General features: G+C 35.6%; 1 protein-coding gene across 2 annotated transcripts in view; it reads left to right on the forward strand.

Annotated features, from left to right (window-relative positions):
• The window catches only part of AKAP9 (A-kinase anchoring protein 9), a gene marked incomplete at both ends in the record, with an annotated part of 191,974 nt that overhangs the window by 68,692 nt on the left and 105,621 nt on the right, over positions 1-17,661 (forward strand). For both annotated transcript variants that reach the window (XM_080702008.1, XM_080702009.1), the window contains 4 exons: positions 4,950-5,064; positions 6,490-6,688; positions 12,929-13,025; positions 17,022-17,114. In XM_080702008.1, the coding sequence (XP_080558134.1) occupies positions 4,950-5,064; positions 6,490-6,688; positions 12,929-13,025; positions 17,022-17,114 (504 nt within the window). The remainder of the gene's footprint in view (positions 1-4,949; positions 5,065-6,489; positions 6,689-12,928; positions 13,026-17,021; positions 17,115-17,661) is intronic.

Consider the following 17,661-nt stretch of genomic DNA (forward strand, 5'->3'; position numbering starts at 1 on the left):
TTGAGGCACAGTCAGGATCCACACTATAAGCCGAGTGTGGTAGCACACACCTGTAATCCCAGTATTTGGGAGACTGAGGCAAGAGGATTGTAGGTTTGAAGCTAGCCTCAGCAACTTATCAAGACCCTGTTTGAAAATTAAAAAATATAAAAAAGGACTGGGGCTGTACCTCAAAGGTAAAAATATTTCTGGATTTATAACTATAGCAGTCAGTCCTTACTTCTGAGTTACCCAGTTATATATCTATTAGATATCTCTAAAGTACTTTAGGTAGGTTTCAAACATCATATTAAAGTCTTCCTCTTAGACCAGCTTCTCTTCTTTTCTCAGTTTCAAAGAATGACATTGAGCCAGGCATGGTAGTCCATACTTGTAATCTCAGTATTTGGGAAATTGATAGAGAAGAATTTCAGGTTTGCTGCCAGCCTCAGCAACCTAGTGAGACCCTGTTTCAAAATAAATAAAATGGGGTTAGGGGATTTAGCTCAAAGGCTACATTGAACTTCATTGAAATTCCGTCTTCAGTACCACACACAAAAAAAGAGTGAAATCCAAACCAGGTGTGGTAGCGCATGCTTGAAATCCCAGCATTTGGGAAGCTGAGATGGGAGGACTGCAGTCTGAGGACAGCCTCTGCAACTCAGTGAGACCATGTTTGAAAATAAATAATATGCCAGGCGTGGTGGCACATGCTTGTAATCCCCGCACTTGGGAGGCAGACACAGGAGGATCACGCTGGTTCGAAGCCAGCCTTGCTGGCTTAGGAGACCCTGTTTCCAAATAAAAATATAAAATAGGTCTGAGAGTGTAGCCCTGGGGTAGAAGAGCTACCAGGAACCCAAGTACCACCAAATAAATAAATAAATAAATAAATAAATAAATAAATAAATAAATAAAAATAGGGCTAGGGGTGTAGCTCAAAGGCAGGATTTCCATCCCCAGTACACACACAAAAGAGTGACATCCAAACAGAAATTTGAATTCCCTTTTCTGACCCTGATCTTCCACCAAGAAATGAAAGAAATAACCTTGTTCTCAGTTATCCAACCAATAACTGTTACTTACTAATTCTTTGCCAGAGTGTTCCTTGTACTAGGAATAAAGCAGTGAAGTCACAGACTGAAGAACTTTAAAATTGATGGCACTTATAAACTAGTTCAAGGAATGTGGTATATGAAAGAGCAAGGCAACACTTACTAAGTGTTTAAAAATAAGATGTAGATAAGTACTTTTTGAATTAAGTAAACAGATCGGCATAAGTGGAAACAATTATTAAACACTTCTTGGAAGAAGTGAGGCTTAAATTGTACCGTGAAAGATGTGTAGATTTGCTTTTTTGGTTTTTTGGTACTGGGGGTGGAACCCAGGGGCTTTCTTGCTCCAGACTATACTCCTAGAGCTATTTTATACTTTATTTGGAAACAGGGTCTCACTAAGTTGCTCAGAGCCTCACTAAGTAGCAGAGGCTGGCTTCGAACCTGCGTGATCCTCCTGTCTCAGCCTCCCAAGCACAGAAATTACAAGCATGCACCACCACGCCCGGCTGAAAGATGTGTAGATTTGGATAAAAGAGGAGTAGGAGAGTAACATTCTGAGTTAGAGAAATGATATGATCAGTCTTGAATGTGTAAGTGTGCTATATTTGGGACATATTGTTGAAAGAGTAATGGACTCTAAGATTAGAGAGGAGAGACCATACGAAACTTTGAATGCCAACTTTTATCTTGTCAACATTATCAGTTTTATCTTGTCAACATTATCAGTTGACGGACATTTGTGATCATTAGCCACATATTATGAAGTTGAACTTTAGGGACATTAATCTGATGGTAGTGCAAGGTAGAAAAGAAAGGATGGTTTAACACATTTAGGGAAGAACATAAAGAATTTTATAGTTAATATGAAGGCAAAAGTAGAGAAAAAGCCAAGATATATTTTTTAAATTTTCTATATTTATAAAACTTGGGCCTTAGGTGTCTATAAAGCAGGACACAGAGTATGTTTAGTTAGGAGTCTCTAAGACCACCCTTAGATTTAGAGATTTGGTAGAAGAACATTATAAAAGTCAACATGTATTTGTGCTTATAGCTAAAATTTATTACAACAAAAATACACAAAGCAAAATTAGCCTTGGAAAGAATTAAAAAGGTGCATGGGATAAATTCTGGAGGAACACAAGCCAAACAGGAGATCACAGAATGAAATTTAATTCTTCCAGCAATGAGTTTGGCAGTATGCGTAAAACGTTGCCTACCAAGGAAGCTTGCTTAAGCTCAAGAGTCCACATTATATTTTTAATCAGGTATCAATTACATAGGGATCCTCTGCCTAGGATATACCTAAATCTAGGCTTCCAAAAAGGAAAGCTTGTGGTCAGTACAAACCATACTGTTAGCACAGTCTAGGTATAGTAAGCCACACTTAGACAAAGCTTCATGTTAGTGTCGGGAACTGTTTACTAGTTCAGTTCAAAGATGCCAAGCAAGGGCAGAACTTGTAAGTAGACCTTTCCAAAGACAAGCATAAGGATTGCTGTGTTAACTCTTCTCTGACCAATGAGTAATGAGTGAGTTTTACCTTTTAAATCACTAATTTACCTCAAGTTACAGAGGCATCCCCAAGTTTTGTTGTTGTTGAGTCAAGGCATCAATGTCTCTCCATTTCAGTCATCTTCCTTACCTGTCTTCCTAGACTTAGACCTTTCTTTTATATTGATTACCCTTCTTTCTTTTCTGTTTCTATAACTTGTACAGACTGATTTATATTACAGGACTTTTCATGTTGTTATAATTGTGTGTTTACTCTTCTGCATTTTCCACTGGATTCTAAACCTTCAGAATCTGAGATTTTTCTATTTATTTTTATTTCCTCCTCCTAGCACAATGCTTACTTAATACACAGTAAAGGCTTAGTAAATTTTTGCTAAATGAATTAGATGTAGATATGAAAATGTTGGGTGGAGACCTAAGAATTTATCCTATGGTCTTTATTTTTTCTGGGAAGTAGGGAGCAACATCCCCTGTTGAAATGTACTCAAGAGATAGGAATGGGGTAGACAACACTTGATAAGAGTAGTGACTAATTGAAACAGCCTTCCCAATAGCTTTTATAGCCAGGTCAGTGCCACATGTTTATAATCTCAATACTTAGAAAGCCTAAATAAGCCGGGCTGGTGGCACACGCTTGTAATCCCAGCATTCCGTAGGCTGAGACTGGAGGATCGCGGTTTGTGGACAGCCTCAGTTACTTAGTGAGTCTCTCTGCAACTCAGTGAGACCCAGTTTCAAAATAAAGAATAAAAAGTAGGGCAGAGGGTGTAGCTAGGAGGTGAAATGCCCCTGGGTTCCATCCCAAGACCCACAAAAAAAGAGAGAGAGAGAGAGAGAGAGAGAGAGCCTAAATAACAGGATCACATTTTCAAGGTCAGCCTTGCCAACCTAGCAAGACTCTGTCTCAAAATTTAAAAAAGTTAAAAGTGCTGAGGTTAGAGCTCAGTGATAGAATCCTTGGTGGGCTCAGTACTATATCAGGCTCATAAAGTCCCCCGTAGGTTTAGTACAATCAATAAGTATTTTATCCTGTTACTCATTTGCTTTTATAGTATCCTTTATTCAGCTTATCTAACAAATCTAAACTCTCCTTTTCTACAGTTTAGATCTACCTTACTTATATAATTTTATTTCCCCTTATTAATCCAAATTAAGCCCCAGTTTACCATTGCTAAAAATGATTAAGGCCGAAATAGAATTTGACTTTCTCTGGAGTTACTCAGATCTATGTTGGGTTTTCTTCTATGTATTGTCATTATATTCACACACTTCATAATTTAGTACTTCTCAAATTATTTAATTTTACTTGTACTAGTTGGTAAATTCTAAGAAGAAAGATATATCACATACCATATTTTTATTTTTTACTGATTTTATATTCTTATTCTCCCTCATCATAAATGCTGGCCACATAGATTATTAAATATTTGATGAATGAATAAATTAATACATATATACATCTGACATATTACTAGTAATGATAGCTAAGTAAATAAACTGAAATTCATATGTTTTCATTTTTTCCCTTATCTTTATTATAAAGAACAATATACCATTTGTCACTTACATGACTACTTTTGTTACACCTGTTATCCAGAGATGAACAACAACTACATTAACAAGTATTGATAATAAAAAGTGTATTGTATATGAGTTGAAATTTAAAAAATGAGGTTGTAGCTGGGTGTGGTGGCTCATGCTTATAATCCCTGTGCTTGGGAGATGGAGGCAGAAGTATCTCTCAGGTTTGAAGCTAGCTGCGCTGGCTTAAGAGACCCTGTTTCCAAATTTAAAAAGTATAAAAATAGGTCTGGGAGTGTAGCCCGGAGGTAAAAGGTTTCCAGGAACCCCAGTACCACCAAAAAAAAAAAAATGAGGTTGTATTTATAAGTATTGTTATGAGCTTTTTACCAAAATTCTATGAAGCACCTGTTTTTTGTTTTTGTTTTTTTGGTGGTACTGGGGTTTCTGGAAGCCCTTCTATCTCTGGGCTACACTCCCACGGGCTACACTCCCATACCTATTTTTTAACTTTTTTTTTATGTGGAAACAGGGTCTCTTAAGCCAGCAAGGCTGGCTCCGAACCAGCGCGATCCTCCTGTCTCCGCCTCCCAAGCGCAGGGATTACAAGCATGCGCCATCACGCCCAGCTTAAGCACCTGCTTTTTATGAAAGTAAAATTTTCACTATTAAAGAGTATTACTAACATAATTTCAGTACTGTAAAAGGAATGAGAATATTAATCACTTGTTCAATGGGTACAGTAATAACCTAGAAGGGAAAATGTTTATATTACAGTGGCACAATTTGGGATGGTTTTGAAAAAAAATCTTAAATGTGATAAGTTTCAAAGTACTAGATCATATATTAATGTCACTCCTCTTCTCTTATTTTTAATAGATTCAGGGACAGCAATCAGATGGTTTGAAACTTGAATTTGCAGAAGAAAACTTGTCAAAAGAGGAAACGGAATTTTTATCAATCCATTCTCATATGACCAATTTGCAAAACATTGGTAAATTTTTATTGTTTGGTGTTTTGTGTCAATGTTTAATAATTTATTTTTCTACTTTAAAATTTGAAATAACTTGATGACCTTAAGCATTTCATTATAATCTATAAGGTCTCAATTTTTTCCTCCTTGAAAGGTATAAACTACTTACCTCTTTGTCCTTTCTCACTAATTCTTTCTTTTTTATTTTTATTTTTTATTGGCGCATTGTAGTCATTCATCTTAATGGAGTAACAAGATAGAAAAGGCATATATGTATATATCACTCAATTAGCCCTTCCCCAATTCCCACTCCCATTTCCTCCTCCTCCTCCCTCCTTCTTATGTTTGGCTTAGTGATTAATATGTTTATGAATGTATATCCTGTACATTAGGGAATTTTCCTCTTCCTCTCTCCCATCCCCCTTAGTTAGGTCACCTTATTTACTCATCTATAGTTTCTCCTTCTTCATCTAGAGTTCTTCCTATGACCCATTTTTCTTCCTAGCTCCCACATATTTGGGAGAGCATTTGATTTCTTACTTTTGTGACTGGTTTGTCTCATTTAGCATAATGTTCTACATTCCATCCATTTCCTTGTAAATGTTGTAATTTTTGCCAACTATTCTTCCTATAGAGGACTAATATCTAGAATAGACAGAGAACTCAAGTAACTCAGCACTAAGAAAATAAACAATCCAATCCAAAATTGGGCAAGTGAGCTAAATAGACACTTCACAAAAGAAGAAATTGACATGGCCAATAAATGTATGAAAAAATGCTGAGAGATCATTAGCAATCACAGAGATGCAAATAAAAACTACCCCGATATTTCACCAAACTGCAACTAGAATGGCAGTCATTCAAAACACAAACAATAACAAACGCTGGCGAGGATGTGGAGAAGTGGTAACTTTAATACATTGTTGGTAGGATTGCAAATTAGTGCAACCACATTGGAAAACAGTATGGAGGATCCTCAGAAGAACAGGAATGAACCTACCATATGATCCAGCAATACCACTTCTGGGTATCTACCCAAAAGAATGGAAACCAAACTACCAAAGTAATGCATGAGTATGTGTTCATAGCCAAACAATTCACAATTGTCAAACTATAGAACCAGTCAACATGTCCATCAACAGATGAATGTACACAATGGAAATTATGCTCACTAATTCTTGCAGTGTTTCTAAATTGTTTTAAATTTAACATGTAAAATTGTTGGATTTAGAGGTACTATTGCCATGGGAATAGAAGAAATGATCTTGAATTTGTGTTTTCTTATTTTTATCGGTTAGAATGAGTCAAATTGAAATCTGTGCTACTATCACAAGAAACATCTTTTCAAAGAAAAATATAGTCCTATTTTCTGTCCACACATGATTTTAATATTTCACTAATAAATTTGTATCAAAATATACATTTTCTTTTATTTCTATACTGTAGATGAGAATCATAAAAGCAAGTTGCCTTCTCTGCAAAATATTAAAAAAATTAAACAACTTGAAGAACAAGTTCAAGAATTAGAAAGCCTCATATCCTCTTTGCAACATCAATTAAAAGAAACTGAAGAAAACTACAGGGCAGAGATCCACTGTTTGCAGGAGAAGCTTCAAGCTGTTAGTGAGTCCACAGTTCAGCCAAGGTATCTGTCTACTTATTGACTGCATTGAATATAGTGCCTGTAGCTTCTTAAAAATCATAGTATCACCTGGAATGGTTATTTTAAGAATAAAATATAACTTAAGTAAAAAGATCCAATGCAGGATTTTTAAGAAGTAAAGAGCAGGAGATAATTCTGTATCTTTGAAATGTGTGAAATAAATATTGGTGTAGCCTGGTATCCTGAAGAACACCTTTAATACATGGGGGACTGAGACAGGAGGATTGAAGGTTCTATGCCAGTCTCAGAAACTTAGTGAGACAGACCCTCAGCCACTTAGTGAGGCCTTGTTTCAAAATAAAAAATAAAACAGGACAGGGGTGTGGCTGGGAGCTAGAATGACTCTAGGTTCAATTCCCAGTACCTTCAAAATGAATGAATGAATGAGTGAGTGAATGAATGAATAAGAAGAGAGAGTGCGCACATGTGTGTGTATGTGTGTGAACAAATGACATTTTCTTATAGGAAGTTTACTTATACTTTGATAAAAATGTTATTAGGCCTTCTGTTGGATTAAGTGAGGCAGTTGGAGTGTATTTGTTGTCTATTCTATGCCTCTGTTTTGGATTACTTGAACTCCACTGTACAGTTTGAACCTGGCTTTTAAAACTTAAGCTATATCATATTATTCTAGTGCTTTCTACCCTTGCAGTGTCTTACTAGTTCTGCACATTGAGTCCTCATGACTTCTCTGAATTTTATTTTCTACTAACGTCACTGTCACTTAATATTCTAAAACTGTACAATCTCCTTGGGGCCCTCAAAAACTTATTAGTATACTTCTGCTTTAGGGATTCATCAGCTGTTTTTTCTACCTAGACTGATCATTCTCCAGATACTTGTATACCCAATATTCTCACCTCCTTCGCATCTTTATTCAAATATTCTCACGAGGCCTTTTTTGATCATTTATAAATTAAAATTATTCCTTAGAGGTCTGTGTCTTACTTTCCTACTTCACTTTTATATGACCTAAAGGTGTTTTATGTATATAAAATATTATATAATATATAGAATATATGACATAATTATATATACATTGTATATAGAATTTACAATTTATATACATATTATATGTAATTATATGTATAATATGTACATACTTTTTATATAATTATGTTTTCTGTATTATATATACTTTATATAGTATATTTTATATTATGCATGTATGCAAATACTGTATTATGTATATAATATATGTATATACTCTATAGTATCATACGTGTAGTCTCTATATAGATCTCAAAATTATACACGCACACATATATATGTATATGTACATATAAATAATATTTGGAAGAGGGTTTGTTTCCTCCATTTATTGTTTGTCTCCAGTAAAGGACTTTAAGCTTTAGCAGAGTAGAATCTTTGTTCTTTTAAGTCACTGGTATATTCTGAATACTTATAATTTTCTGCACATAGTAGATTTTGAATAGATATTTGCTGAATTAATGAATAGTTCATAATTTAGTTGGGAAGTATGCTTTAGGGTATGACTAGCTCTATAAAAACCTCAGAGGTTTTATAGAATTCACTTGGGAAACCATCTGTTCCTGGGCTTTTCTTTGATTGTAGGCTCTTTATTGCTGTTTAAATCTTTTTGATTGTTATCGGTTGGTTTAAGTGTTCTATATCTTCTTGACTCAGTGTAGGAAGGTTGTATTTATCTAGAAAGTTGTCAGTTTCCTCCAGATTTTCCATTTTGTTGGAATATAGTTTTTCAAAGTAGTTTCTGATAATCCTCTGGATTTCTACACTGTCAGTAGTAATATCTCCTTTTTCATCTCTTATTTTCATAATTTGTGTTGATTCTCTCATTTTTTTAGTTAGGTTGGCTAGTGGTTTGTCGATCTTGGTAATTTTTTCAAGAAACCAGCTTTTGGTTTTGTTGATTTTCTGTATTAGTTTTTCATTCGCGACTTCATTCATTTCTGCTCTGATTTTAATAATTTCCTGTCTTCTACTGGTTTTGGGATTAGATTGTTCCTTTTTTTTCACGGGCTTTGAGGTGTGCCATTGGGTGATTTATTTGATGATTTTCTGTTTTTCTTATGTGAGCACTAAGTGCTATAAGTTTTCCTCTTAATACTGTCTTCAAAGTGTCCCAGAGGTTTTGATATGTTGTGTTTTTATTTTCGTTTGCTTCTAGAAATTTTTTTATTTCACCTCTTACATCTTCTATGACCCATTCTTCATTCAGAAGTGTGGTGTTCAGTCTCCACATGTTCACGTGGTTTCTTTGGGTCTTTTTATAGTTGATTTCTAACTTCATTCCATTATGGTCTGAAAAGACACAGGGAAGTATGTCACATTTTTTGAATTTGCTAGTGCTCATTTTGTGACCCAGGATGTGATTGATTTTGGAGAAGGTTCCAGGAGCAGCTGAGAAAAATGTGTACTACACTGTACTTGGGTGAAGTATTCTATATGTGTCCAACAGGTCCATTTGATTAATGGTGTTCTTTAGTTTTGAGGCATCTTTACTGACCTTTTGTCTAGATGATCGGTCTAATGGTGTGAGAGGGGTGTTGAAGTCTCCCAATATTATTGTATTGGGATTTATGTTTACTAAGTTCTAAAGGGCCTCACTAAGTTGCTGAGGCTGGCCTTGAACCTGGGATCCTCCTGACTCAGCCTTCCAAGAACTGGGATTACAAGTGTGCACCACCACACATGGCTCTACAAAAAAAAATTTTTTTTGAGGTACTAGAGATGGAACCCAGGGGTATTCTACCTCTTTGCTACACCCCTAGCCCTATTTTTTATTCTTTATTTTGAAACGGGGTCTCACTGAGTTGCAAACAGCCTCACTAAGTAGTGGCTGAGGCTGTTTGCAAACTGCAATCCTTCTGTCTTAGCCTCCCAAATGCTGGGATTACATGCATGCACCACCATGCCCAGCTTACAAATATTTTTTTTTTTTTTTTTTGGTACTGGGGTTCCTGGAAGCCCTTCTACCTCCGGGCTACACTCCCAGACCTAGTTTTACATTTTTATTTGGAAACAGGGTCTCCTAAGCCAGCGCGGGTGGCTGGCTTCGAACATGCACGATCCTCCTGTCTCCGCCTCCCAAGCACGGGGATTACAAGCGTGCGCCACCACACTCGGCGACTACAAATAATTTTTAAAGGGTGATGATCAGGTATGAGCATGGTGGCACACACCTATAACTCCATTTCTTGGGAGACTAAGACAGGAGGATCACAGGTTTTAGGACAGTTTTAGTAATATGTAGCAAGACTGTCAGCAACCTAGCAAGACTCTATTTTCAAACAAAAAAATAAAATAGGGATGAAGGTATAGCTTGGAGGTAGAATGCCCCTGTGTTAATCCCCCATACTACAAAAACACAAAAACTAATGTTTGGGAACTATAACCTAGTGATATAGCCAAAGTGCTGGAGTTTAAATCCATGTCTATGTAGCACTGTTCACTGCACATATCTGTAATTCTGCTTGATAGAGTGGTACCATGGAAATGAAAATAAAAGATGAATTTTGAGACATCATAATGACAAGAAAATTGAGAGCAAAGCCTAGGAAAAAATTAAAATGATCCTGTGTCATTTGCACTTATGGAATAGAGAGAAAGGTGGTATGCTACCATAAACATTGAGATCAGGCCAGGTGCTATGGGTAGAAGCTTCATTGTAAGAGAGAAACACTGAATTCAGTGTTAGCCAGACTTCTTTTTTCAGTTTGGAGTAAACTTTTTTTTTTCTTTTTTTTTTTTTTTGTGGTACTGGGGTTCCTGGAAACCTTCTACCTCCGGGCTACACTCCCAGACCTATTTTTACATTTTTATTTGGAAACAGGGCCTCCTAAGCCAGTGCGTGCGGCTGGCTTCGAACCTGCGCGATCCTCCTGTCTCTGCCTACCAAGCACGGGGATTACAAGCGTGACCACCACGCCCAGCTGAAGTAAACATTTTTAAATGTTGATAAGTTTACAAAATGAAGTTATTATGAACTATGTAGGATTTTTTGGAGTTTGGGTCATAATGAATGAATAATCAGGAGGTTTTCTCCTCTATGAAAATAAGAACCAAGACATAAAGGCAAGAGTCAGAGTAGTACATGCAAGGATTAGTGAGGAAAACAGAGTGGTAGAAAGAGAAATAGGAACCTGCAGAGAAAAAGGACAAAGGAAACAAGTTTTTAGAAACATAAAATGGATGTAAAGCATGAACACATAGTTTACAGCAGGATAGAAACTTAAATGTTCTTATTTGAAAGGAAATATAACTTCAAAAATAAAGATATGCCGGGCATGGTGGCGCACGCTTGTAATCCCAGCATTTGGGAGGCTGAGACCAGAGGATCACGGTTCACAGATAGCCTCAGCTACTTAGTGAGGCCCTCTGCAACTTAGTGAGACCCTGTTTCAAAATAAAGAATAAAAAATAGGACAGGGGTTGTAGCTTGGAGGTCAAATGCCCCTGGGTTCCATCCCCAAACCCGCGAATAAATAATTAAATAAATAAATAAAATAAAATAAAGATATGTTTTAGCAAAGCATAAGATTCTTACTAATCCTTTTTGAAGTTTTAAGAAAATATTTAAATGATACTAATATTAGAAAAAGTAGTTTGAAGTATAGTACTATATTAAATTCCAAATATTAAACTTAACCCAGAAGATTTTATTTAAAAATCTATGAATGTAGCCAGGCATGGTGGGGCACGCTTCCAATTCCCAGAATTGGAAGCTGAGATAGGAGGATTATGGGTTTGCATACAGTCTCAGCTACTTAGTGAGGCCCTGTACAACTTAGTGAGAGCTTGTTTCAAAATAAAGAATAAAAAAAAAATAGGAGTGGGGGTATAGTCAAAGGTAAAATGCCCCTGGGTTCCATCTTTAATGCTAAAAAAATTATCTATATGCATAGGTATATTTTTTTATTTTTTATATTTTTGGTCCTGGGGCTAGGACCCAGTGGCATTCTACCTCCAAGCCACAACCCCACCCTATTTTATTTTTATTTGGAAATAGAGTCTCACTAGTTTGATGAGAGTCTCAGTATTTGCTGAGACTGTCCTCGAATCTGCAATCCAGTCTCAGCCTCTCAAGTACTGGGATTACAAGTGTGTGCCACCATGCCCGGCTCTATTTTTAAGAATCTCTATTGTAGCATTATTTTTAATAGTGAATATTTGGAAACAACCAAATGTCCATTAGTAGCAGTAGAAGTTAATTGCGTAACTTAATTATGAAACAGGACAATGATATAACTTGTATCTGGTCAGTTTTAGACAGAATGAAAGGTGGAAGGGATGGGCAAGAGAAGGGTAGATTGAAGATGATGGCATGGTGTACCTGAAAATGAAAGTGAAAAACTATATTTGCCAAGAAAGAAAGTCATAATTTTTATTTAATCGTTCCCCCATGATTCATAAGTACTATATTTTTATTAGCTAAGTTAAGCATTTTAAGAAAAAATTTATATGAAGTAGTGAATGTTATAGAACACTACAGAATAATGACATAAATACCAAAAGTTATATGACTAGATTAAAAATAGCAATGTCTAGGAAGCTGAGTGTGGTGGCACATGTTTGTAATCCCAGCATTTGGGAGGCTGAGACAGAAGGATCCAGGTTTGCGGTCAGCTTTGGCTACTTAGTGAGGCCCTTTGCAACTCAGTGAGACCCTGTTTCAAAATAAAGAATTAAAAATAAGGCTGGGAGTGTAGATTGGAGGTTGAATACCCGTGGGTTCCATTCCCAGTACCGCAAAAAAAAAAAAAAAAGCAATGTCTATAAATTAAGACTCTTCTTTTTATTGCTTCTGTACTTCAATTCTACTAGAGGCAATCATTGTTATTTTCAACGTGTATTCTTCCAGACTTTTTTATGCATATATCTATGTGTTAAAACAAGTTTTTATAAAGTGAGATTATGCAAACTTTAAAACTCAATGTATCTGAGTAACTTTTTAAAAATGTCAGTACCTATAACTGTCTTCATGTAATGCATTTAGAGTAGACTTTATAAAGTGGCACAAAATTTATTTGGTGATCTGCTAAAAACAACTCTTATTCAGTTGTGTTACTTTTAAATGGAAAATCAGTGAAAAATATGGTTTGTTGTAATACCTTTAACCTTTGACCTGTCATTTTTGTCTGCCCTGTCCCAATACACATTTTATGGGTGATATGAATTTTAGATGAATAGTAAAATATGCACACAATTTTAATTCCTTTACCCTCTTTTATTTATATTTAGCTTCTCCATTGATTCAGTCCTACTTAAAGAATCTGATGAACAGAAAAAAATATACCCTGGAAATTGTCTAAAGGAGAATATTGATGGTACAGTAGAGGTATTATATTTTTAATATTCATTTTTTAAAAGTGTTAGGTACAGTGATAATTTTTCTTACTATCATTTTATTTCTATGGTTTAATAATTATCCAATAAATAGTTCCTAAGGAGTAATCATAAATATGAAAATAATATCTTACATAAATGATCTAGAATATATAAAGAAACTATTTTCATAACATAGGAAAAATGTAGAGAAAGTTAAATTCAAGGGGTTTTCCCCATAAGTATGTTATAGTTTAAATTTGCCTTGTTCTTTATGGAATAACGTCAGTTTCAGTGCCCTAGCCAATACGATTTTTTTCTTCCCAGCATGATAGTACAGGCTATGACAGTACAGTAATAGTGTTTAGGAGTTCCCAAAATTTAAGATGGTAGGGCTTGGCTAAGGGATTAGGCCTTTTGCAGCAGAGACTATGTCAGTACCTATAACTGTCTTCATGTAATGCATTTATAGTAGACTTTATAAAGTGGCACAAAATTCATTTGGTGATCGGCTAAAAAAAAAAAAAAACCTCTTATTCAATTGTGTTACTTTTAAAAGTTCTTCATCCTTTATAGTGCTTGCCATTTAATTAAGACACTCACTGTCTCTCCGCAACATTGTATTATTCCAAATTCTCAGAATTTTTCTCAAGCTTTCTACTGCAAAACTCTAGTCTTCATCTTTACTCAGTAAGCTCCTAAATTCTAGAGAAAATAGAGATCATTGCCCATTGCTCTTCCTCATCTGTGATCTAAAGTACAGAGATTTTAGCCACGTTCTTGACGATCCTGCACGCATTCTGTGTGAAATGTTTTTGGATGAAAGTCAGATAATTAGTAAGTAAATACTTTCATGCTGAGACATGTTCACATTTCTAAAAAAGCTTATGGAGCTGGGCATGATGGCACATACCTCCTCCCAAGTACTGAAGAACCTCAGGTTCAAGGACAACCTCAGCAATTTAGTGAGACTCTCAGCAACCTAGCAAGACCTTGTTTAAAAAAAAAAAAAAAAAAGGCAGGGGCCATAGCTTGGAGGTAGAATGTTGCTGGGTTCAATCCTCAGTTAGACATCAATGCATGTGCAAACACACCCACACATACACACCGAGTTTATGAATTTTAAAATATTTATAAAAATGATTTGTATTTATGGAAAATTATATTGCATTATAAATAGCAAAAAGAAAACTTACTTATAGCTTCATGAGCAAACATAGCCATTAATCAACATTTTACTTAAAATGAAGTATACACAATGGAATTCTACTGAGCAATAAAGAAAACAAAATTATGTCGTTCATAAGAAGATGGAAAGACCTGGAGAACATTATGTTAAGTGAGATCAGCCAAGTACAGAAAGAGAAGGGACATATGTTTCCTCTAATATGCCTATTAGAGATACCAGAGGGACTCCACATAATGGAGGAGAAACCTCAGCAAAGCTAGAAAGGAAGGGTAGAGAAGGAAGAAGGCTGAGGTTGATTAATGGAGGAGATCATTTTTTTTTGAAGATTTAAAGAAGTTTATTAGAAAGATAGAAATACAGAAAATAGAAATACAGCTCCATACCAGACTGGCATGGAGGGGTAACTCGAAATGAATACACCCAATGGAGGAGATATATTTGAGTATGTGTATTAAGTGTGAATATAGCATGGTCAACCTGGACACTCATTGTTAGGAGGGGAGGAAAGGGGAAGTGGGGAAGGGTACCAAGTACTGTGTGTGTGAATGTGTGAGACTGTCATTATGATCCACATGATATGAAACCATAGTGTACCAATAATATTAAAAAATTAAAAATAAATGAAGTGTGCAGTCAGGTGTGTGGTGGTTCACGCTTGTAATCCCAGTACTTAGAGGAGGCTAAGGTAGGAGGATCTCGCAGGTTTGAACCCAGCCTCAGGTACTCTGCAACTTAGTGAGACCCTGTTTCCAAATAAAATATAAAATAGGTCTGGGAGTATAGCCCAGAGGTAGAAAAGCCCATGGGTTCCATCCTAAGTACCACACACACACAAAAAGAAGTGTGCATATACACATATATATTTTTTAATTTTTTTTAAAATTTTTTTATTTTTTTATAACAATTTTTTATTGAACATAAATAGTATACATTTACACTATATTTGGTGCCCTCCCCCCCGCCCCCATTTTCCCTTCCCCCCCCACCAATGGTTGTCCAGGTTAACCATGTCTTATTCATAATTTTACACATGTTCAAGTATAGACCCTTATTAATCAAGACCGGCCTTCCTCCTCTCCTATCTTACCATCCAAACTTAGCTAGTATTTCCCCTTCAATATCTGGAGTCCCTCTGGTATTCTTTGTGTTTCCTAGTTTGGGCATATTAGAGGAAACATATGTATCTTCTTCTTCTGTGCTTGGCTGATCTCACTTAACATAATGTTCTCCAGGGCTTTCCATCTTCTTTCAAATGATATAATTTTGTTCTTCTTTATGGCTGAATAGAATTCCATTGTGTGTATTTCCCATAGTTTTGCTATCCATTCATCTGTTGATGGTGATCTGGGTTGGTTCCATATTTTGGCTATTACAAATTTTTTTTTAAATATCCTTAAACCACCCTAGAATTTATATTAATTACAAATATGTAAGTATACTTTTTCTTTTCATCTGTAAGTTCACAATAGTAAGTATAATTACTTAGTAAAATTGTTTTCTAGAATTAATGTTTTCAGTAAAGAATTACTCACTAGACTTAATGGTTTCAGTTAAAGAGAAAAATTTATTTTTTCTGAGAGATTCAGAAGCTTTCTAAGAAATCATGATATTTTTGGAACATTTTGAAATGAGATGCTTAAAAATAAGTGGTGTACAAGGTTACTCAAAAGACTAGGAATAGAGCCAGATGTGGTGGCACAGACTTGTAATCCCAGCATTTGGGAGGCTGAGACAGGAGAATCGTGGTTCGAGGACAGCCTCGGCTACTACTTAGTGAGGTCCTTTGCAAGTCAGTGAGACCTTGTTTCAAAATAAAGAATAAAAAATAAGGCTGGGGGTGTAGTTCAGAGGTAGAATGTCCCTGGGTTTCATCCTCAGTACCGGGAAAAAAAAAAAAAAACTAGGAATAGAACCAATATATAAGGAAACCACCAACTATACCACTCTTCAATATATTTCCAACAGAAATAAAGTCAGAATCCTATAGTGAGAAATGTATACCCAAGTTTATAGTAGCATAATTCACAATAGCCAAATAATAGAATCAACCAAGGTGTCCATTAACAGATGAATGGACAATGAAAATATGTGCATATACATAGTAGAATTACTCAGCCATGAAGAAGAACACAATAATGTCATTTGCAGGAAAATGGTTGGAACTAGAGAACATTATGCTAAGTGAGATCAGCTATACTCAGAAAATCAAGAGCTGCTTGTATTTGTTCTCTCATATGTGAAACCTAGAGAGAAAATAGGAAAGATAAGAGACCTCCTGAAAATGAGGAGAGAGATGAGTAGAGCAGTAGAAGAGGATTGAGGAGGGAAAAAAGGAGGAGGAAGGGGCTTGGGAAGGAAACAGAATAAAGGATTTTAGGTGTGTATTTGAATGTATCATTGTCAGTCTCACTAGCATGGATGGATGGACTGGGGAGAAAAGTGAGGTTGAGAGGGAAACACCAAGTAATGTCTGCATATATTTTTTGCAGTACTGGGGATGGAATCCAGGGGCATTCTAACCCTAGCTACACCCCCAACCCTGTTTTTTTATTCTTTATTTACAAACAGGGTCTTACTGGCTTGCAAAACACCTCACTAAGTAGCTGAGACTGTCCACGAACCACAGTCTTCTTGTCTCAGCCTCCCAAATGCAGGGATTACAAGCGTGCGCCACCACACCCAGCTGTATGTCTGCGTATATTAATGTTTCACCTTGAATCTCACCATGATGTGTAATTACAGTTACAATTACCATTTAAAAAAAGAAAATGGTGTACAATTGTTGTAAATAAGCATGTCATATTTGGCCTTTTAATTTAGATTTCTGGTGAATTTGGAGTGAAACAAGAAACAAATATGGTTAAGTTGCTGGAGAAACAGTACCAAGAACGATTAGAAGAAGAAGTAGCTAAGGTAAGTTTATAATTTATCTGTAAGATTATCTTGGTTTATATTCCTTTTGAGCTGTCAGTAAACTAGATAGTATTGATGGCATGTGCTTTTCTTTTCAGCTGTAAGTTTTATATAGAGTTCATCTCTAAGTTGGCAGATAGTATTGACTATAACTGCTTTTCAGTAGAATGTTCTTTGAAAAGGACATCATAAATATTTAAATGTTCATTATATGTTTGTTACCCTTTGATTAGTTATTGTGTTTAGCCTTCTTTAAAAGTGCAAGAGAAAGTCAGAAAAAAGAAAGGGAAAGTAGCTGGTCCTTGATATATCACATTTGTCTAGCTCCTTTCAGAGAAGTGATTGTTATGTTAGGTAATAACTATAGATACTGACAGAGGATTAATTACCAATATCAAATATATCAAAATATCACCCTTTGGCTGAGTGAATGAGTTTTGTCAGTATAAATTTTTCTTTTCATCAGCTCTTAAGCCCATTCTTTTAAAATTTTGACTATCAACTATTCCATTTTGTCTTTGTATTTTCTTTCAAAATGCATAACTAG

The sequence above is a fragment of the Muscardinus avellanarius genome (genome assembly GCF_963383645.1).
Source record: "Muscardinus avellanarius genome assembly, chromosome: 9".
NCBI classification, from domain to species: domain Eukaryota; kingdom Metazoa; phylum Chordata; class Mammalia; order Rodentia; family Gliridae; genus Muscardinus; species Muscardinus avellanarius.